At 47.3% G+C, this 17924-nt stretch overlaps 2 protein-coding genes across 2 annotated transcripts in view; both read right to left on the bottom strand.

The window, feature by feature from the left end:
- The window catches only part of LOC137778181 (annexin A2-like), a 368470-nt gene that overhangs the window by 109811 nt on the left and 240735 nt on the right, over positions 1–17924 (bottom strand).
- The window catches only part of VIT (vitrin), a 95960-nt gene that overhangs the window by 27357 nt on the left and 50679 nt on the right, over positions 1–17924 (bottom strand). Inside the window, exons 6-11 of the mRNA XM_068564153.1 lie at positions 13245–13283; positions 11685–11854; positions 9249–9393; positions 6721–6765; positions 5150–5212; positions 584–731 (exon numbers count right to left, since the gene is read on the bottom strand). Coding sequence (XP_068420254.1) covers positions 584–731; positions 5150–5212; positions 6721–6765; positions 9249–9393; positions 11685–11854; positions 13245–13283 — 610 coding nt within the window. The remainder of the gene's footprint in view (positions 1–583; positions 732–5149; positions 5213–6720; positions 6766–9248; positions 9394–11684; positions 11855–13244; positions 13284–17924) is intronic.

Genomic DNA, 17924 nt, shown 5'->3' with positions numbered 1-17924 from the left:
ATGGACTGGGGACAGTCACCTGGGTGAGTGCTGGGGGCCATCCCTTCCCCCCCCACACCCCAGTCCTCCCCATTGCCAGGTGAGCTTTCCCAGTTCCTGTGTAGAGGCCTAAGGTTGTCCAGAGAAAGGAGAAAGTTCAACCTAGAGCACCATGTTTTCTGGGCATCCCACCTATAGGTGGAGCACAGGAGCCCCTCAAACAAATACTCTAATAGTCAGGGTTGAAAGGGGGCCAACCTTGATGAGGAAACTGACCGTGAGAGAGGTGAAGGCCTAGCCCAAGGCCACGCAGCTTGTTATTGGCTGAGCAAAAACTTGAACTCGGCTCTCTTAATTCCCAAATATTCTCTCTACCAGTCAGGAGTGCAAATGCCATTTAGTTTCAAGTGTGGATTAACTTGTCCCTCCTTCTGGAAGCCTCAGATTTCTTCAGCGGCATCTGGATTGCTTCCGTTTCTTTCATTTACATTTGTATCAGGGAAGAGAATGAGTCTGCTATGCTCTAGGATGTGTCGGTATTTTCTTCTGGCACAAAATTAAGCGTGGGACATCCCTTGATTTCTGAATTCAGGGCAGCACTTACCCGTACTGAACAACACCCATCAGTGGACCTGCAGGGCCAATGTCAAGAGCTTGGGCAACGTCGGCCAGGAACTGCTTCTGGATTTGGAATCGACGTTTGCCAATGCTCGCGCTCCCATCAATTAAAAATGACAAGTCAACTTTGCAGCCTAAGGAATGGAAAGGGACTCTGTTATTCTGCTTCTCTCTCATTGCATTCACTGCTCACTCCCCTCTTCCTCCACCAGAGCCCCCTGAGATGCCAACTAAAAGAAAGTTAAAAAAAAATAAATAACAAGATGCAAGGTATACTTATTTATTTATATCCGTAACTGATTTTCACCGGGTACCAAGGTCCTGGACACTGGGCTGGTACTTATTTCCATGACTGTTGTAGAATTCTCTGTATCAGCCACAGTTACAGACTACAGAAGCAGGGACCTCCCAGTCAAGTCTAAGAAGGCCCTCAGAATGGTCTCCTAGTTCAGACCATATAAGTGCAGACCCCCAGATGTGGGCATTCACCCAGACTGAGTCCCTGGAGCTTATGGTCTTTTACTCTCATCCTAACTTTTTAGAATTGTGTGTTGGGTCTCTATAAAGGTGGGAAGAATCGGCAGGGCCAGTGCAGAGGGGAGGGCAGGAAGTGTAGATTGAGAAATGGATACTTATCTTATCCTTCACTTCCCTGGGTGGGGCAACCCTAGAAATTATCCACCTGTCTCGACAGATACCTGTTCTTATTTGTAGCTACCTTAGATTTTTGCCCCTTCTCTTAGTTGTAACAAAGACTAGGACAGCTCTGGGTAGGATCTCGGGACCTCTGCAAGTAGATGAAGGTTAGGATGAAGGTGGGGGGATGGTGGGCCTGCAAGCTGGTTCAAACTTTCAAACGCTGAAAGGAATTGATGGAAAGCCACGTAAGCAAGTAGAAGTCGGTGTCTTTTTTATTTATTTATGTATTTTTGGCCGCGTTGGGTCTTCGTTGCTGCGTGCGGGCTTTCTCTAGTTGTGGTGAGCGGGGGCTACTCTTCGTTGCGGTGCGTGGGCTTCTTATTGCAGTGGCTTCTCTTGTTCTGGAGCACGGGCTCTAGGTGCACGGGCTTCAGTAGTTGTGGCTCGCGGGCTCTAGAGCACAGGCTTAGTAGCTGTGGCGCACGGGCTTAGTTGCTCCGCGGCATGTGGGATCTTCCCGGACCAGGGCTCGAACCCGTGTCCCCTGCATTGGCAGGCGGATTCTTAACCACTGCGCCACCAGGGAAGTCCAAGTTGGTGTCTTCCTTGCTCTCGACTGAAATTATATCATCTCAGGATGATAAAACTGATTATTCAGTGCTGATCAGAAGTTTCTTATTGGGAGGTATATAGCCCCTTGATTAACAAAAAATGAGGAATGAGTTCTTTAACAACTGCAATTTGGGAGACAAAAATATTTCAAAGCAGAGTTCCGTGGGCGAAAAGGAGAGAGACAGTAAAATTAGAAATTTCTGGACTGGAGTGTCTAGGAGGACATGGGGGCCAGCTCTGCCCTGTGTGGGAAGGGTGCAGCTGTCCAGACCAGCCTGGATCTCTAAGCTGCCACACGATCGCCCATGAGGCTGCTCTCAACTTCTGTTCTCTGCATTGTGTTGCTTCCATGGGACTGGGGTCCTCCCATTCCCCAAAAGGAGAAGCTCCATGGCAAGGAGGGATATATATATATATATATATATATATTTTTTTTTTTAATGAAAGGAAGAAATGAACATGAGTTGATACAGTTTTAAGCAGAATTGATGAGAAATATTTAGTAAAGAGTGACACTACAGAATTGGCAGGTTAAGGGCAAAAGTTCTGAGAACGTGCTTTATTCTGTTGCTGTGGTGCATGGCAATCAAAACCAGAGGAGAAGTAGGTGATGACAGGGGCCTCTCTGGGCCTGGCTGACTCCGCTGCATCTGGAATCAGTACCTCGGCTCACTAGGGACCTCGCAAGCTTTTAGACCCTGTGTGCCTGTATGGTCGGGGCCTGCGGACTCTTCCTGTTCAGCTGGCTTCCCCTGTCCTTTGCTGCCCCCAAACTGTCTATGCTCAAGCATGACCCTCGAGATGAAGATTGGAAGAAGTAAATAAAATCAAGAAGCGGAATTTAGAGATGCCACTAAAGCCTGGGATAAAGCAAAAGAGAAGCAGAACTGCTCTATGGCTTGGCATGTTCCCCAAACAGGGCCAACCCTCTTTCCTAGGTCTGGGCTTGCTATGTGAATTGCCGCCAGCAGGTGGCAGTGATGCTCTTTAGGGCTTGCCGCCCACTGGCACCTATGCTGGAAGTGTGGACGGACTCCCAGGCTCCACCCCAATCTATAGAATCAGATCTCAGTTTAGCAAGATCCCCAGGTGATTCCTATGCACATTAAAGTTTGAGAAGCACTCCTGAAGAGAGGTTTTCCTTCAGCTGTCAGCATAGTTCAACTGCTGGCTGCGTTGGGTCTTCATTGCTGCATGCGGGCTTTCTCTAGTTGCAGCGAGCGGGGGCAACTCTTCGTTGCGGTGCATGGGCCTCTCATTGCCGTGGCTTCTCTTGTTGTGCAGCACGGGCTTTAGGCATGCAGGCTTCAGTAGTTGTGGCACATGGGCTCGGTAGCTGTGGTGCATGGGCTTAGTTGCTCCGTGGCATGTGGGATCTTTCCGGACCAGGGCTCGAACCCGTGTCCCCTGCATTGGCAGGCGGATTCTTAACCATTGTGCCACCAGGGAAGTCCCTCTCCTTATTTCTTACATCTTGAACTGTTCTCAAGATTGATGTGTTGATTTCATAGGTTTTAAGGAGGTGAGGTGTTTCTCTGTTTCCTTTGCTCTCTTCACTCATTAGCCTGATGGCTGATATCGGGATCACCTTCGCTCCTCCTTCCCAAGAATGTTTTAATGACAATGGCTCCCGCTCAGGGCGTGTGCTCACTGAGACCCTAGTGGCTTCCTCATACAGAGATGAAAACGTGCTGATGTGAAGATGACAACATCAATACGAAAGGACAGAACTGGGTTATGAAATGTCCAGCATGAGCAATTTATTACGGTCACTGAGGTTGCAGCAGGAGGAAGGAAAGGTAAGACAGAGTGTCTACAGTAATCAATCTACCAATTTTCTTAATTGCTTTGGTTTTCTTCAATGTGATACAATTTTATAGATTAACGCTTTTTGTTGGCCAGTATATTAGGCCAGTGTTTCTTAACCCTGGATAAGTATCAGCGTTGCTTATGCAGCTTCAATAAATAAAGATGCCTGGGAATCACTCCAGGCGGTGCTTCTCAAGGGCTGGCATGCAAAGGAATTGCTTGATTCAGTAGATCTAGGGGGGAGTCTGAGGTTCTGCAGTTCTAACAAGCTCCCAGGTGACGTCAATTCTGCTGGTCCTCAGACCACACTTTGAGTAGCAAGAGCTAGGGAGAGACTGATTCAGTAGGTATGAGGCAGGAATTGGTACCTTTCATTTTTAAAAATGTCTTTAGGTGGGACTTCCCTGGTGGTCCAGTGGTTAAGACTTCGCCTTCCAATGCAGGGGTTGCGGGTTTGATCCCTGGTCGGGGAGCTAAGATCCCACATGCCTTGTGGCCAAAAAACCAAAACATAAAACAGTAGCAGTATTGCAACAAATTCAATCAAGACTTTAAAAATGGTCCATGCCAAAAAAAAAAAACCCCCCAAAAACGTTAGTCTTCAGGTGATTCTCACCCAGAGGTGAGTTGAGACTCACAGCCCATTGGTGGCGGACTTGTCGCAACTTTCTGGGAGAATTTGCAGGTGCTCTCCTTGGCTTGCAACACACAGCTCCCTCCTGGTTTTCCTCTTTTTCTCTGGTCCCTTCTTTCTGGTATCCTCAGGTGGCTTCTCTTCCACCGAGTTAGTCTTAAAGGTCTTCAGGTTTAAGCCGTCTGTTTCTTCTCACTCTATCCTGTCTCCCTAGGTCACATTTTCTGTTCTGACAGCTTTGAGCTACGGCTCATCATCTTCCAACTCTAAATTTCTGGCTGGGCTGTCCTTTCAGAATGTCAGATCTGGGTAGTTAACTCTCTGCTAGACCAAATGTCTTACAGAAGATGATAGACGTAAACACTCTCCTGCCCCAATGTGCTCGGTCCCCAGTGGTCCTCATGGCAGCACCATTTGCCCTAGTCGTCCAGATCATCTTTAATGGCTCCCTCTCTCGCACTTCTACCTCTAACCCTCTGGATGCTTCCTTCTCTGTCTCTTGAATTTGCCCGCTTCTCTCCATTTATGCTTCCCTCTCTGAGCTCTGTGTACCATCATCTCCACTGGACCACTGTCCTCGCTGGCAAGCGAGTCTCCTCCTTTCATCCGCCTTGTCACCCCACTCCACCCCACCCTGTTGCCATAGCGATGTTTTAAACATCTGATCCTCTTGCACATAGATAGTGTAAATCCTTCCAAAGCTTCCCTTTCCCCTTAGAACAAAGTGACAGAAGAGAGGAGATAAATAGATCCAGGGTAGGAGAGAGGCGGATTAGGGTGGGAGTGAGTGCGGAGAGGGGAGAGAGAGCAGATCAGATGTCAAAGCCACTATGGGTTTCTAGTTGTCAATTAACTTACTTGGATCTCCCTGGGATGCTGGCTCCAAAGACTGTGTGCTTAATTCTTTTTTTGGAACAAATCCTGGAAAGAGCAGTAAAACTTTTGGTGACTTACAAGAACAGGAAGCATCTGGCCTCACCCCAGGGATGGGGACAAAATGGATATTCACACTCAGCTCAGGGGGCTTGGCTTACTAAGTGTGCTCTTCTCCATAACACCCCCATCTTAAGAGAGAAGAATGAATGAATACTTACCGACAGCCTACTAGAGACACAGTACTCCCCTGGGTGCTTACAGGCATTTGAAGTCAGGAGACTTGAGATTTGTCCCCTACCGCCCATTAGGAGATAGCCATAGTCTCCTTATCTGAAAGCATTAAGCACTTTGCCGGTGTAAATTATCCCTCTGTAAAATTCTGAAAATCTTGAGGTCAGGGCACGTGTCTCACTCATCACGTGAACCTTTCGTGTGGTCCTCAGTCAACATTCAGTGACTGAGTTGATGCACAAAGATGAGTGAGACTGAGGACAGTCTAATGGGGGTTGGGTGTAGACTGGAGGGGAAGAGATGAGATACAAGCAACTCAAACAAATAAGAGAGTCTATAATGCTTCCCTTCCCCTCCAGCAGTCTGAGACCAGAGTACAGATGCAAAAGGGTTTAGGGCTTTGAGAGGGGGTGTATGTGAGTTGAATTTCAGCCTCAAGGGTCTTCTTCAGAGCTGTTTACCTGGGAGCCAAGTTCACAAATATATCATATAAGGAAATAAAGACAATAAACATGAGTCTTTTTAGGCTTGGTAAGGCCAATGAGTTTCCTAGGCAGACTGAAACTTGCAGCACCAACCAGAAGTGAGTCTCCCCGTTTCTGGGATGCTGGGTAGCGCCACTGAGAGTCTCCCCCAGTGGAGGGAGGTGCTAAGGGCTCTGCTCGCTCCTGGCTGTGGTGAGCTTTCTCCTGGCTTGTTAGTTTTTCCAATTTGCAAAGCACATGATTTCATCTTCCCATTAAAGGTCAGCTTGCTCATCCCACTTCCTCACATCATTTAAAAAATTCACGAATGACATTTCTCAGCCAGGAGCTCCGGGAGGGGAAGAAATACATGTCCAGAGGCCCGAGTCCTCTCCTCCATCTCCCCCTCACCCACCCACCAGCAAAATCTGCCTTTGAACCAAGAGTCAGAAGGCCGCATTTGCTGTTGGAGTTTCAAACACTTAACGCAGTAAACAGGGAACAACATTCATTCATGTGAAGGGAAAACCTGAATCCCATTTGCAAAGAAGGAAGAAGAAACAGAAGGAAGTCAAAGTGTGCTCCCAGACGGAGTGAGGGTCTAACCCATTTTGGGGGCCTGGAACTCACTCCCTTCTGCTTTTTTGTCTTCACATTTCCTTCCCCCTTAGTGATCCAGTCTTGTCCCTTACCCAGGCCTCCCTGTAGGAGTTTCAGTGGGCCCTTCGCATGGTCACCAGACCCTAATGTCGGAGGTGACACTGTTGGAAAGCCTTCTCTAGCTGAGCTTAGTCTCTGTGCCACCTGCTGTACGAATCTTGATCTAGTCACGGCCAGGAGGATGGGCTGTATAATTACCTGCATCTAGAAGCACCGATCCAGGTTTCCACAATTCAGTTTCCCCTGATTTTCAAAATTAAAAAGAAATAAACTCATTACTTAGATGAAACCAGCAGAAGCTCTCAAGTGAACCGCCAGGATGATAATGTTTTCTAACTGTGGCAGAAAGTTCAGTAAAAAAGCATGAGACCAGACTTTGGGATGAAGCAACCTGAAATCTGTGGGATTTTCTCATTTAAAGCTCTTAAAGCCAAAGACGAAAACATCTTTACTCTTTTCTTCCTTTCCCTGTGCACCAAGAGTCACGGAATAATAGGAATCCTGGAATTCAAGGGGACCTAAAAGCTCATTCAATTTGAACCAACCTCCTAACCTGCTTCAATAACATCTCTACCTAAGCGAGTGGCTGGCTGGTGCTTGGATATCTCCAGAGACAGGGAACTCATTACATTTGCAACCAAAGTAGTGCATTTCTTCTTGGACTATTGAGACTTTGAGAAAACTTTTCATTGTATCAATATGAAATCTTTATCCACCCATCCATCCTTCCATCCACCCATCCACCCGTCACACTCAATAAGCACCCAAAATATGCCCAGCATCATTCTGGGTACATTTGCCTTACCCATCTGTTTGTGTTTCTTTCCTTAGAACCACACAGAACAAATCTGGCCCCTTCAGGGAGCAGGCAGTCCACTCATTTCCTGAGGCTCTGCTTCTCATGGTGTGCCTCAAGCAGAATAGAGCAAAGTGGCACCTGGCATCCCATCTGTTTAATGCCCTTCACCACAAACCAGTGCTGATGATGTGGCAGCGGTGGTCGGAAAGGGGAGATTCTTACCCAATAGTCCCTGATCTCTTTTGGAGAATTATGGCTGGGAGGGGCTCAGAGGCAGCACAAACATATTAGGAAGCCTCGTAAGGACACCCTAAAGGCTGTTTCTCTCCCTCTCTCATTCCCTCCCCTCTCCCCTTGCCTTTAGCTCTCAAGGCTGAGAGCATAACCAACTGTTTCATTTCTTAAAGGCCATCAGCTTTCCAGCACACTGCAATTATTAACACACTCAAATGAAGTGGTATTTTCTTTTGCATGATTAAAAGATGCCAGGCTATTTTGAAAGGTAGTCTGTGTTCTTGCAGGTTCTGGGTTAATGGTGAGAACTGAGTTTAATTTGGCTCAGCCATTAACCAGGTGTAGGACCTTGAGCAAGTCACATGCCCTCGATGAACCTCAATTCCTTTTTGAGTAACATTAGCAGTTTGGGTGGGATGATCTCCAAGTTCAACATATTTATGATGTATATGTTTAAACATTCAGCTTCTTTAGCCTCATTACTCTATCGCCACCTACTGGTAAAAATATGCGCTTTGCCCTTTTCCTTAAAAAAAGGTGCTGGTGACGTCTCAGTTTTTGCCCAAGGCTTTCAGCACCCTTGGGTGTGAGGAAGGATTAGAATGCTGGAGGCTCTATTACTTTGGCAGGAGATAAACTGTTCTCTGACATGAGGGATTTTCAAGCCTCTTACTACTGTCCTGGAGGCCTGTCCTTCTGTCCATGCCACTTTCATTTGTTTGGGACAAGTTTGAACCAAATCGCTTTCATCCAAAAGCCAAAGGCTGAAAAAATATTTGGACAGCTCAGACTTGGTGTTCTGGGATTTGGTAGTAATGAGAAGTAGATTTGTGAGAACATTTGTGCTCTGGTGTTGAGGTCTGAGGGCGTGGTGTGGGGAGAACAGAAGTCAGAAGACCCATCCTGAGTCTACCAAAACACTAGCTGGGGATCTGGGGGGCTCACCTACCTTCTCTGATCTCCAGTTTTCTCCTGCATAAAGCCGAGCTCATAGGGACTTCTCCTGCCCTGCCTCACATGAAGGTAAATGTATATAAAATCACTCTGAAAAGTGTAAAAGGTGCTTGTAAAAAAACAGCTAATTATTTTTGTGATAATCCTGGCTCGGTCACCTTATAGATACAGTCAGTGTCTAAGAGAGGTATTGATTTTGAACATGCACTGACCAAGCTCCTTCTGAGCATTAAGTCACAATAACCCTGTGGGTCAGATACAGCTATGATCCCACTTTACAGGTGAGGAAACCGACGCACAGGGAGTGGCAGAATAGAACATTAAGCCCAGGCAGGCAGGCTCCACCTGCATGTAATCACCACCTGTTTATCACACGGGAGGCGTCATGGTCGCTTCAGCATCTCAGGGTACTGGGTGAGGCCACGGAAAAGCTACGCCTGGAACTACACCTGTAACGCACACGAAGCGTGAGGGCCCAGAACATTCCTGTTTTAAGATCCGTGACGACCTTTGCACTGGTTACAGCTCCTTCTGTTCCCTGCACATCTGGAAGTCACCAGCCCGGGACCCAAGCGGGAGCCCTGTAAGGGAGGCCCTTAGGGCTCTCAAATTTTATGGGGCAGAAGCACAGGTGACCCTTTAGCCCCCCGGCTTCTCCCCAGTGACTCCCGGTGCAGTTTTTAGGAGGAGGTGGTCGTCTGAGAGGCAGCAGCCTCTGGAGCCAGGGGACTCTGCACACCCCCCTTCCGGGGCCTGGCTTCATGCCCCGAGGGCTGCACATTTCCCTTGGAGAACTTTCTCTGGCTGCAGTGAGATGAGGGCACTCGGAGAGCAGCTGCAGCTGTGCCAGAGGAGCCTCGTGCCTGCAGCCCGACGCACAAGGGCTGTCAGAGAAGGCTGAGGACAGTCAGAGGTCCTGGGCAGGGGCCGTCACGCCGGCGATGCGTCAGCAGTCCCGGGTTTACAGGTGGGTTCCCTCCAAAGCTCCGTGTGGAATATTTGTTTGGCAGCCTCTTCTCATGGAAACAACATCAACTCCACTGTTAGGTTTCCAGGCCAGTGAAGCTTATCTGATCAAACAGAGCTCATGGTACTGTGAAACCAGGCAGCAACAGGATGGTTCCAAGGAAATGTCCCCGAGTTGTTTAGCTTCAGTCACTCCAGTCCCGTCTCAGAGGGTCCCGGTAGGAGGGGCAAGGGTCTGCCTATGGGGGCTGGAGGAGGCCCCAGAATTCTAGAATCTGAAAATATCTGAATCATCTTTGTAGTTCTAACAGCACAGTGTCTGACATATAGTACGCTCAGTAAATTTTTTTAAAATTAAAGAACAGTTCCCCTGCAGTGGAAGCGGTGGCTTAAATTGGGGACGTGTCAAGTTACACCTGTGGGCAGAAAGCATAGTGGGAGGAGGAAGCAGGAATCACTCGGGGTCATAAGTTCGGTGTCCCGTGGAGGAGAGGATGAAATATTGAGGCTGACGACAACATCATTAGGTCCCTACATAGCTGCCTGGGTCTGTTAATGGTTTGCCCTAAACACAGACGGGGTATTTAATGGGGCTCATGAGATTCCGTCCCATGTGATGTAATTTTATCAGTGACTGGAAAGGAGACAGGTGGCATGTTAATCAATTTGGTGGATGACAGAGAAGTTGGAAGGATTGTTAATATATTCAATGACAGAATTAAGATTCAGGAAGACTACAGGATTGGGGTGACCTGCTTCTGTAGAAATACCTGAGAAAAAACCCTGGGAACTCGAGTGATTGCCAGTTCAGTAGGAGATGAACGGATGATGAGAGAGAACCTCCCCCCCACAAGGAACTTGGGATGTTTTCATGGAACCGGCGTGTTTAGGGCAAGAGGCAATTCCCGGGCACAGCCCTTGAGGCATCGTGTTCTGCTCTGAGTGCCCTGCTCTCACTCACTGACGGACTGTGGTTTAGCTCGAGGGTGTGATGCCGAGTTACGTAAGGACCTGCTGGAGGGATGAGAGGAATTTGTCCCAGAAAAGATGAGACATAACGGAGGACGTGAAGGCTACTTTCATATATTTGAAAGGCTCGCTAATTTATGCTCTTAAAAATATTGAAGACCCCCAAAGAGCCTCTGTTTGTATTGGCTACGTCTACTGATTTTTCTCATGTTAGAAATTAAAACTGTGCATCCTCTCATCTGAAACAGAGTATTAACTATCCATCTATTTCACTATTTATTCACTTAAAAATAACAATAGACCTATCTATTCTATTCTAATATTTTTTATGAAAAATAACTTTTCTGAAACAAAAGCATTCAATGAGAAGAGTGGCGCATTTCTTCAGTGTCTGACGTAATAGAAGGCAGCTAGAATCTGATGTCAGTTCCTTCAGTCAATCTTTGGTGAAATCTCGTTTTTGTTGAAGGGTATGAAGAAAATCTGGCCTCACACAGTTATGTACGCAGAGAAGTGAGGGCCTCACAGAAGGCCTGAAAGCAGGTCCCTGGACCACACTTTGAGAAGTACTAGTTTAGAAACATTAGGAGCAGCGGGCTTAAGTTCTAGATGGTATGCCTAACAATGGGACTGGGAAGTTATCCTACACAGGGCAAAGGTCTCTGTCATGCCATAAGGGACGCATTGGTTTGGTGGGAAGTTAGATCAGAGGCACTTTATACAATTCTTTCCAGTTCTACGACCTGCTGATTTTCCAGCTGAGGAATTGGGTGACTTGTCTGAAATGCACGGTTATGTGGGAAGTGAGAGCCGGTCGAAGGGTAGCTAAGACCCCGCGTGCGAGTGCTTCCCCGCCTGCGGGAGCAAGCGCGGGGCTTCGCCACTGTCCAGGCCTGTGTGCCTTGGGGGAGGAGGGGCCCCAAGGCAGGGGCACGCGGGGGTCCGCGGGAGGGTCTGAGGCGCTCAAAGCAAAGCTGCAGGGGTGACGGTGGAGGGGGAGGAGCCGCAGAAAGGGGTAGGATTTGAGGCTGAGAAAGGAGCTGGGAGCATCTGTGCGGTCAACGAGATAGAGCTTTCGTTAGTTACTGGAGCGTGGAGAGAAAGGGAGGCTCAGAGCTACAGACCCAGGGGGAAGGTTACGAAGGGTTATAAAAAGGGAGTGGGATCAAATGCTCAAAACAGCCTTGGGTTGCTGGGCAGGAAAAAACACGAGCTGGAGGTCAAGTGAGCGCCTTGTTGCCATCATGCCCCAAGCCGAGTCTGATTGGCGACGTGTGTCTGGGTCTTTGCTCTGTGTCCCGGAGGCGGGTCCTGGGGTGGCACGGGGGCGGGGGGGGGTGCCTCTCCAGCCGACCCAAACCCCTGACAGCCCTTGGGTGTCTGGACTGGCAGAGACGTACTCTCGACGCACTGAGAACGGACAGAGCAAAGAGATGCTTACTAGAGTTAAAACAACTTGGCATGACCTGGAGGTGAGCGGCAGAGGCCAGCAGGTGCGGGGAGAAGGTGTTTGTTAAGTGTGGCAGAGCAGGGACGGCAAGCAGCGGGCAGCCTCGCCAGGTTTCTGGAAAGCAACTCGGGAGAATCCTGCCCTTGGATACCCGGGGGGATTACACAGGGTCAGTTGATTTACATGCAACCAGCAGTCTGCTTTCTCTTATTTTGCCCCCTGATGAAAGTGCCTTGGAAGTCAGCCAAGCTTTCTGTGGCTGGCTCTACTTTTGGGGGTTGCAGAGGAGGCACAGATCCTGGCCAAGGGCACTAGAGGAAGTAGTGCCCCAGGCTTGGCTGCCTGAACTGTCCCATGGGCCTGTTAGGGTCTAAAATGGCCTTGGAGTCCTTGGCCTGCCCAGAGATCTGATCCTTAAGCCCTTTGTCCTGAACAGCAGCATGTACGTTGCCAGAGGTGCAGTTGTGAAGCCACAGAAGCTCTTAGCCCTGTCCAGGGGACCTGGTGGAGCCCCTACTCCCGTCTGGAATCAAAGCAAAACAGAACCTACAGTCTCTAGGACTCTTTGAACTTGTGGAGGACAGACAGGTATCCCCCAGCAAGAGAAAGGCCTGGACTCTTCTGTTCCTAGTGCCCCGAGGCTACAAAGGAAATTGTATCTCAAGTCTGTCAACTCATGGCCCAGGCCCCAAGCAGAGTTTGTGGAAAGCATCTAACCTAACCGGGTGAGATTTTTCTTTCTCATCTCTGCAGGCCTCAACAGCGTCTCAGAGAAGAGAACTTGTTTCTTCTCTCTGCATTCCCAGTTCTTGGGCCAAACCTTGAAGAGATGCACACAGAAGTGAAGAAAGGGGAGCCAAGGGAGTGTCGTAATTCATAGGAGAATTCCTGGAGAGAGAATGTATTTCTATTCCCCATATCACAGAACTACTCAGGCAAAATTGGCTCTGCCCTTTCCTGGGAAATGATAAAAATTTCTCTCTTTCTTTGACCCTTGTTCCTCAAGTATAAACCCGAGAGAGTATCCCTTTTCAGGTTTGTAAGAGCCTAGTTACTGAATCCTTAGGAATTTCTATCACAACCTCCACAAAATTGCCTCTGGGGAATGGCGATTGTGAAAGCTTTGCTTATTTAACAGCTTCCTTACTTTCCTTACAAGTTGGGTCCTTGAGCAGTATCTTTTGTTGGCATATCTGGTTTAATGCTTTCTGTCCAAATCTGAGTCCAATGACAAGGATTTGGAAAGACAAACCCCATGTAAACAAGCTTAACTTTCGTCAGTAGCTAGAAAGGTGAGTTCAGGTTCTTACCTGGATTAGTTCAGGTTCCTACCTGGATTAGTTCAGGGGCTATTTTGGCTGTTAGTGTAGGTGGTGGTGGACCAGAAATCTGTAATAACATTTGACTGGTCAGAGCATGAATTTTAATCTAACTGTTCTCATTCTTTCCTTGATCCATCCTAGCAAGACATTACCAAGGTCAGAACCAAGGTAAAGTTTGTCCTTGGGTGGTCTGAACCTGCCCTGGAGGAGGCATTGAAATGCGGGAGAAAAAAAAAAAATGGATTTAACTCAAAACACTAACTGACAATTCCAGGTAACAGTAACCCTTGTACTTCACAACTGTCAAAGTAAGCATCTTTTACTAAAGTGCCATATTTCTTTATACTTCATTATTCTTACAATAATTCAGCTGTGCCACTCCTGAGGGGGTTAAAGTAATTCTTCAATAGAAATGTCACTTAACATTTAGCAATTTGCTTAAACTGCATTAACATGGTATTGATGCAAATAGCATTAGCTTTCAGTCATTTTTAAGGGTACACAATGGGTTATCCTTGATTACTCTGTGGGAGACTCAAATACACTTCAGCATCCATTATTCACTGGGCAATTTTTCTGAAGCAGGGCTTTAAAAGGGAGGAGGGAGACGGGAGATTCTGTAAAGAGAGATGCAAAGTCCATTTTTGGGGAAAGGGGACCACATAAAAAGCAGCTGAGGGAAAGAACCAAGTTTCATGGAAGGGAAGAGATAAGAGGTCATGGGAAAATATCAGTTTTTCTTAGAATCAAATCTATCTGCCGTAACTTTTCATTCCCTTTGTCTTCATTCCAATTATTTGGACACAAACTCAAAATAGCTCTGTTTTCTAATTATAAAGCGAACACATGCTGACTGTCAAAACATAAACTATGGGTAGTAAGGAATCATCTGCAATCCCTCTATACAGCAGTGGCTGGTTTACAATTTTGGTATATAGTGTTCTATCCCTTTTTCTATGCACATGTTCTCATGTGCAAAAACATAATTATAAAACATGAGATTGGTACCCATCCTGTTTTGTAGCCTGCTTCTTTGACTTAACAACCTGTCACAGACCAATCTTCTGTCAGTAAGTGCACATATTTTAATAGCTGTATAGTAATTTCTTTAACTGTTCTGACAATGGACGATTAAACTGTCTCCGTCTATCTTTCTATCATGAACAACATCTGTGTCCAGGCTTCTTTTGACTTTGGCTGATAATTACCTTAGGATATATTCTTTTAAGTGCAAATGCTGAGTCATTTCTCCATACTTGGGACCAAACTGTGTTTTACCAATTTCCAATGTTAATTGGTGAAAAATGACATCTTATTGTTTACTTTGCATTTATTTGACTCCTGGTGAAGTTGAACGCCTTCTGTTGTATTTATTGGCCGTTGTTAGTTCTTCCGTGGCCTGCCTGGTCATGGCCTTCACCCATTTTTCTTTTGGAATATTTGTCTTACTATTTTGTAAGACTGGATTTTAAGAAAAACCTTCTCCTGACACCTTAAGGAAGATAAACATTCAGAGATGAGATACATGTTGGTGAGAAGGGAAATTGCACGTGGAAGGGATGGGCGGTTGTAGATGCTGGTTCCTTCCTGTCCCAGGTTTCACCACTTCCTCCTCCTTAGCTGCCCTTGGTCAGGGGGTGGCATGGAGTAGAAAGGTGCATCACCATGCCTTGCCACTAGGTAGCGCTCTGCTCCCTTCCCTGGTTTACCCTTCAAGGTGGACATTCTGATGATATGTTAGATCAGCGGAGGCAACCATGGCACTTCTTGAGACGAACCAGACCAGGAAAACAATGCCAGGCGAAGCCACGTTCCACCTTCCAAGCCTGTGGTAGATTCAGCAGGCCCTGCAGCTGGGCCTGAGGCATTCTCCATCTTTTCCAGAACTCTTTGCTCAGCGTAACTATGGACCTCCTTCTCCAGGCTGCCCCCTCTGGCCCCGGGATGCAGCCCTGCGACCTCCTGGCTCCGCTGGGTGCCGAGGTAGTCCTTGGCAGGCTCTCCCGTGAACAGCCTCGCTTCTGCCCTGTGGGTGGTCTCTGTCACTGTGGCTCTTGGCTCCCCGAGCCCCAGCTTTGACTTGTCCCGTGCTCCTCTCTGCCTTGTTGGGTTTGCACATCCGTGGGGCAGTTAGGGGGCCATGAAGTGGCCTTGGTGTCCAGCCGCGTCTTCCTTGGAGTCCTGCCACCTACATCAGCTCCTCTTCGTGGGCTAGGGCTGGGGGAACCCCTTGCTTTTCCTACTACAGAGTTTCTATTCTTTCCTGGACTCCCTCCAAGTTCCTGTGTCCTGTCTGAAAGGGCATCTTTACCTCATCGTAGAGCAAAGACGACTCATAGACCCCCAAATGCAGGCTGCTCCTGTTCCAGCTCACACTTCTCAGGTGTCCTGCTGCAGGGATCTTGGTGGGATGTGTTCACCGACGTAGCCCAAGACCCTAAAATGGTGCCTGACACACAGTGGGCACTCAAGAAATGGTTTTGAATGAATAAATGAATCAGGTTTTGCTTGCACGCCCCATCTGCAATCACTTCTAGAATCTTTTGACTAGAGTCACGTATATGAAAGGAAAAAAACCACTTCATAAATGCATCAACAGCAACTTGCTTGTCCATCAGCAGAAGAGTTGCTCTCATAATTAACAGAATATTTTCAGCTATTTGAAGAAATAAAGAAGTTATCTATATATTAAATATTATTTAATATGGTTGGGCTAAAATATCACAGCGAATATCTGTAGCCAAGCACTAGGACAGGCATTCATGAAAGTAGACTGGTGGTTATCCAGGGCTGGGGGAGAGAAGGCTTAGGGGGACACGGTGAGTGACCATCAGCGGGCGTGGGGATTCTTTCTGGGGTGATGAAAATGTTCTAGAACTGACTGTGGTGATGGTCGCACAACCCTGTGAGTATACTGAAAACCATTGAACTGTGCACTTTAAATGGGTGAATTGTATGGTAGGTGAAGAGTATCTCAATAAGGCTGTTATTTAAAAAAAAAAAAATAGGCATTCAAACACCGATCTTCACTCTTCTTCATTCCTACAGAAAATCCTTTGAGTAGGCCATACACATTTTAAAAAGTCTTCTCTTCCTTCCTACCCCCCACCCCCCTTTTTGGCTCCTTTCTTAGCAATTAGGGCACAGGCTGCACGGAGCGCTTGCCCTGAATATTTGTCTAGCAGTCTGTGGGGCAGCATGGACGTGGGTGCTGGACCAGGATGAAGAGCGAACACTGATGGGCTGCGAGGCTGCTGCCCAAAGCTCCTGTCCCCAGGCCAGGAATAAGGAAGCTTTGCCAGGCTGGGGGCCACTGCTTCAAGTTGCCTGAGGTTTTCCATAAGCACAGGCCCAACTTGCAACAGGATTTCCAAGCTCCTGGTGTAGCCAAATAAATATGCCCCGGGCTTAATTATATGTGTTATGTAAAAACTGACATCCTCTAAGGAGACACCTACACACTCAGCTACTCAAAAGTCTTTGAAAGAACCAAGATGGTGGGGGAGTGTCTAATATATTTCAGAAATCATTTGTATGGTATTTTTATTTGGGGACTTTATATTATAGCTTCTTACACGAGTCATGCATACAGGGTGCCTGGCGCAGGGAGAGAACGAACTGTGAGTTCTGTTACTGGTGCTAACCAATCACAGCGGGAATTGGCTGTGCCTAAGACCCTCATATCTTGTCACCCCACTGATGTCAAGGCAGGTCAGGCCCCTGATTCTGTGCTGCATCGTTAGTGCCTCGGGTGTTCGTTTATGGCAGGGATGCCTCCTGCAAGGGGATTCACGGAGAGCCGGCTGCTGGGCGTGAATCGCGGCTCTGCTGCTTCCCAGCTGTGTGGCTGGGGACCAGTTGCCTCACTGACCTACTCCTTGGTTTCCTCCTCAGTACGATGAATTAGTCAAACTAGAAGTAATGTATCTACTTTCTAAGGTTGTTCTGAGGATTTAATAGGTTAATATTTGTCAGGTGCTTAGAAGAATGTCTAGCACATTGAAAGTGTTTGGATTTGTTGAATAGAAAGATGACTAGGGAGCTGGGCTCTGACATGGAAGGCGGGGAAGGGGTCGTGCTGCAAGGCACTGATGTTAGGAAGCTGGAGGTGAGGCTGAAAGAACGAGTCCTAGGCACTTCCTCCTGGGACGAAAACGTGGCACCAGGTGGGAAATATTTGGAAAAAGTAGCTTGAGACAACAGGGACGCTCCCGCTGTGGAATTTCCCACCCTCTTGCCAGAAGACCTTCAGAGCTGGTATAGGTGCTCATTGCCCAGGAAGCCTGGTGTAGAAGCCTGTGTAAAACGGGTGTTTGGATTATCAAATGGGCTCCTAAGGTCGTATTTGATGTAATACTGAGATTAATTCCATAAACTGGACTTTGGTAAAACCTAAAACATGATTTAAGAAATGGATACAAGTGGGCAGACATACAGCAATCAGAAAAGGAATAAAAACTTGAGCTATCTGGCTTTTCCTAAAGGGATTCTTTTTGTTTTGTTTGCTTCTAATATTTGAAGACTTCCGGGAGTATTCAGTTTGTCCCTTAAAACAAAACAAAACCCAACAGTGTTTACATAGAAATCTATTATCCCTTCAACTGAGCTTTTGGAGAAATGGGGATTTTGCAATGGGAAAGTTTCACCTCATATCCTACCTTCCCAAGTACGATTAACAGCAGTCCTTTTTTCAAATCTATATTAAGTC

Source organism: Eschrichtius robustus, chromosome 15 (assembly GCF_028021215.1).
Source record: "Eschrichtius robustus isolate mEscRob2 chromosome 15, mEscRob2.pri, whole genome shotgun sequence".
NCBI lineage: Eukaryota > Metazoa > Chordata > Mammalia > Artiodactyla > Eschrichtiidae > Eschrichtius > Eschrichtius robustus.
This window is presented reverse-complemented; position numbering and strand designations above follow the sequence as displayed.